The sequence below is a fragment of the Belonocnema kinseyi genome, chromosome 7 (assembly GCF_010883055.1).
Source record: "Belonocnema kinseyi isolate 2016_QV_RU_SX_M_011 chromosome 7, B_treatae_v1, whole genome shotgun sequence".
Classification (NCBI taxonomy): Eukaryota; Metazoa; Arthropoda; class Insecta; order Hymenoptera; family Cynipidae; genus Belonocnema; species Belonocnema kinseyi.
The window spans coordinates 85,685,221-85,690,145 of record NC_046663.1 but is presented as its reverse complement, the minus strand read 5'-3'; the positions used below and the strand labels follow the sequence as shown (position 1 = coordinate 85,690,145).

The 4,925-nt window shown below is 35.6% G+C and overlaps 1 protein-coding gene across 1 annotated transcript in view; it reads left to right on the top strand.

Annotated features, from left to right (window-relative positions):
• The window catches only part of LOC117176538 (major royal jelly protein 1-like), a 4,969-nt gene extending 2,804 nt beyond the window's left edge, over positions 1 to 2,165 (top strand). Inside the window, exons 5-6 of the mRNA XM_033366794.1 lie at positions 5 to 148; positions 2,148 to 2,165. Of these exons, the coding sequence (XP_033222685.1) occupies positions 5 to 148; positions 2,148 to 2,165 (162 nt within the window). The remainder of the gene's footprint in view (positions 1 to 4; positions 149 to 2,147) is intronic.
• Positions 2,166 to 4,925: the final 2,760 nt, after the last annotated feature.

Below are 4,925 nucleotides of genomic sequence, written 5' to 3'. Positions count from 1 at the left end.
CCAAATTTTACTCTTCAATTTAGAAACCAATGAGTTATTAGGCAGAACGAAAATTCCAAATAGACTCTCCCAAAATTCAGAAAGAAACGAAGGACTTTTAATCACCCCAATTGTTCAAACTGAGGGGAAATATTGTGAGCGAGCAAGAGTAAGTCATAATGTTCAATTAATCTTAATCGTTTTAGTAATAAATGTTACTATTTGTCTGAAAATTTAACCGTTTTCTCAGACAGGCATCCGTCTTGTTTGCAAAGTCAAAAAAAGTAAAAAAAGTATAAATTAATCTTTTGTTTAAAATTCATATTTTGTTGCTGATAAGTCAAGTGGTATCTTTTTGAGATTGAAACTATTTTTTCTACAAATTTGTCTTTTTAATTTAAAAGTTCATCTTCTTCAATAGAAATATTGGATCTTGCTTGGAAAAAATATAACTGTTTTGTTTAAAATTCAACTTTTTCCTAGAATCTTCTTTCTTTGTTGAAAAATAATTTTTTGAAATACAAATGTAACTATTCCATTTTTTATTAAAGATTTGTCTTTTTTTTTGTATAAAATTTAACTGTTTGATTGAAAACTCATGTAGTTTGTTGAAAATTCCTCTTTATTAGTAGAAAATAAATCTTCTTAGTTGAAATATCAACTCTTTTTTTATTTATATTTAAAATCTTTTCTGTTAAAATATCAACTACTATACTTTGTAACAAATTCAACTACTTTATCAAAACTTTGTTATTTTATAAGAGATTCATCATTTTAGTTGAAGGTTCATCTTCTTGGTTTCAATTTAAAATGAATTTTGTTTTATAATTAACTTTGTCAAGTCCAAAATTTATTATTTAAATTAACCATTCGTCTCTATGGTTCAATTTTCTTTGATAATTAATTTTTTCAATTAAAATATTAACTATTCCATTTTTGGTTGAAAATGAATTTTCTTTAGTTCTTAATTCAATGTTGGTTGAACATTTGTAAATTTTAATCTGAAAATTGATTTATTTTTGTTCAATAATGAATCTTCTTTGCCAAATAGTACATTTTGATGCGTGTGTGTGATACAGTATTTTATACCACGAACGGCGAAAAAATCATGCCTATATTGAGATTTTGAGGTTAGAGAGGTATAAAATATTTTTTTTAACGAAATTATACTTTAAATAGAATTGATTATTTTTTAAAGATTAACTCCGTTATTGATAAGACGATCGAAGAAAATTCAAACAGTGCTGATACTTTAATCCACGGAATATACACAAATGAAAAATATGAAAGAGTCAACAAAATTTTCCGAATTTCTAGTGATTTTTCAGAATGCTGTATCTCATTGAAAAATCGTTCTATCAAGACCTTAAAAAAAGATCTTGAAGCTTTAAGTTTCACTGGGATATCGAACTTTAAGTCAAAAAGGACTCTGCTGTCTTTGATCGACGATATCTCAAAAATCATCTTGGATAAAAAAATTCTTTTTATCCATGACGTAAATTTGAAAAAAAGGAAAAAAGGATAATCTACAGTTGTTCAGAACATCAACGGCTAAATTTCAAACTTTCATGAAATTACTAATGTTGAGTGTGCCTTTTACAGTTGAATAACCCCCCAAAAACCCTGTGAAGTTATATTTCGATCTAACAAACCGGTTCCTTGTTGCAAACGGACAAACTTTTGGAGAAATTAAAGGGTCACGTTTTTTACGTTCGAGCATGTCCTAAATTTGATTAACTGAAGAAAAAACAAATTTCGGCTTTTTCCCTATGACCCAAATCGCGTTTCGACCCCGATTCATACCTGTTTAGGAGACAAATCTCTGTTCGATTTTCGTGCGAACTAAACACCTAAAAACATTTTTTTTCATTTGTCAGAGCCGGAAGTTACACGTTTAGGGAAAAATGGTTTTCTCATTTAAATCATGATTAGGACATGTTCAAGCGTAAAAAAAGTGACCCGCCCAAACCAGAGGAGGTCGAAGTATTTTGGAGAAAAGTCTACGAAGTACAGGATAGACTGGACGAAGACTCAGAGAACATAAATAGCTTCAAGGAGCTGTGTGATGCCCTCATAATACCTGAGGAAGAATTCTCACCCATCACTAACGAGGATGTGAAAAAAGTATTAAGAAGTATGAGGAACTATTGATTTTGTCGAACGATCAGATGCAAGGAACACATTAGTTTCGATTCTGAAATTGCGAGACGTCAATGACAGAGCATAAATTATTTGTTTCAAAAATTGATGAGCTGCTCATGATAGATTCATAGATTCTGGTCTATCAGACGCATCAAATCGATTAATTGAAACATTTTGCGCTCTGTGACAGCCATGTCACAGAGCTCACAACCAGCCTCCTGCCCAGGAGGAAGCAGCACCCCCAGGAAAGTAGCCATCACCAAGATGGAAACGGAGGAAGTTGAAAGCAACTTCTCAGAAGTAACCACTAGGAGTAAGAAGCGAAAACTTGCTAAAATATCGCCTAACGTAATTAGCTCCGTAATTAGCTCCGCGCAGCCTAACCTAAAAGCAGTCCACCTAACCCTAGCACTAAAAATCAGCAGGACCAGGAAAAATACCCCCTATTAATGTAATTGTGGATGAGGCTAACCACCCCTACACAATTCTCCATAAACTCCTGAAACAGTCCACTCAATACCCTCCCATAGTATATAACATCGGCCCAGATGTTTATTCAGTTCGCGTCTCTTGTATTGAAGACTACCATAAAATTATAACTAATCTCGAGCAGCAATGCTTCCAATGCTATCTGTATAAAAGCATTAACTTGCCACTCATCAAGCTCGTTAGTCGGAATATCCCCACTGCATACCCAGAAGATTCAGTTCTCTCTGAACTCAGAGAGAACGGATACACTATTACATCGGTCACTCGCATGAGAAACCGACAAACTAAAAAAAGCGCTACCTATGCTTCTGGTAACGGTCCCAAATACTCCACAAGCAAAGAAGCTTCTCAATCTCCAGTCCATTGCCTACATAAAAATAAAAGTTGAACCCTACGTTAAACCAAAGGAAACTTCGCAGTGATACAAGTGCCAAAGATTCCATCAAAGATTCATCAAAGCCTCTAAAATGTCTAATAACAAACCAAAATCTCTAAATTCACAAAAAGAAACTACTTCCCTTAAACCAGCTGTACAGATTGAACCAAAAGAAAACCCGGCACATGTCAACGCCCTAGTAATCAATGCCCCAATATCATAAAAATTACCGCTTTACAGCACAGCCGTCGCCTCTACATCAAAAATGAACACAATCAAAACTCACACTACACAATCATCAAAAATCTCAAAAGCCACTAATAATCGAGCTAAAGTACCAACCTCCGCGACATTTTCCGTCCCACAAAACAAAAACACTCCAGGAATCACTCCCAATAAAAGTTCATATACTCAAGATATAAAAATAAAACTAATAAACCTCTTAAAAAGAGCTACAATCAATTGGATTATATGCAGATGACACCGCGTTATTCACTTCTTCCTGGTCCGTTCCAAAAATTTTAAAACTACTTAACAAAGCTCTTGAAGTCATCGAGGCTTGGGCTAAACTATGGAGAATAAAAATAAACGTAGCAAAGTCAGAATCAATTCTTTTTTCAGTCAGAAGACCAGATAAAATTGATCCACCCAAAATGTTTAACGAGCCAATAGAATGGAAAAATTCCGTAAAATACCTAGGGGTAAACTTCACAAACGTCTTAATTGGAAGCAGCATATCCATGAAACAAAAGGGAAAGCTCTCGGGGTTCTCTCGTGCTTAAATCCTATTATTAAGAGATACTCCAGTCTAAAACCCGAATATAGACTCCTAATCTACAAAATTTTTATCCGACCAATCATAACTTATGCATGTACAATATGGGGAGGTGCGTCAAAAACTAATATCAATCACATTTAAGTAATACAAAATAAATTTCTCAGACGTATCACAAAAACCCCCAGATATACTAAGAACTCTGTCCTTCACAGAGAATTTCAACTACAGTACATCTCTGAGTATATCAAAGAAACCGCCATTAAATTCTACGAATCTGCATCATCATCACCTTTTGAAAATATTTCCTCTCTAGGGAAATATAATTTTGATCCATTTCGCAAACACGCAATGCCAAAAGACTTTCTTATGAAATAAGTCATCCAGGTCAAAGTGGCCTTGCCATACCCGACCTACTAGAAACTTCCTTTTTTTCATCCCTATACCTCCACTTCCTTCTCTTTCCTCTTTTCCTCTTCCAGTCTGATTATTCTTCGGGCAGATCATTAATCGTGAGTGTGCGAATGGCGCGGCTTCGCCGCGCCATTCGCTCACTCCAGTGCATTGGATCTCACAAGAGGGGGCGATGATTGGGGCCCCCTCACTCCCCCTTTCCTTTCTTCTTCTTTTCTGAAGAACTATTCCGTTCTGAGACCAGATGGCATCAATACCTTCTGGTGGAAGAAGTTTCCTTCAACCCATCAGCATTTAGCCCGCATTTTCACCTCATATTTAAATTTGGAAGAGCCTATTCCGGAGTGGTTAGTGGAAGGTCGCACAGTACTCCTGCCGAAGATGGGCAACTTAGCTGACCCGAAGAATTACATGCCAATCACTAATGTGAACACACTGTGTAAGATATTCACAGCTATCATCACTGCAAATCACTGCAAACCATCACTGCAAATCACTGTTCGGGCAATCGGACCTGTGTGGCAAGAAATGGACGAGCAACGTGGCTGAAAGAAACGCGTAGCAGGGTGTCGGGAGAACCTGCTGATCGATATACGAGGGTGGATTGATAAGTTTCCGGCCTGACCAAGAAAAACAACGTTTTTAAGCATTTTTTTTTTTTATTTCTCAACATAATCTCCTCCAAGGCTGATACATTTCTCATAGCGGTGTTCTAGTCTAGTAATGCCATCTCTATAGAATGATTCGTCA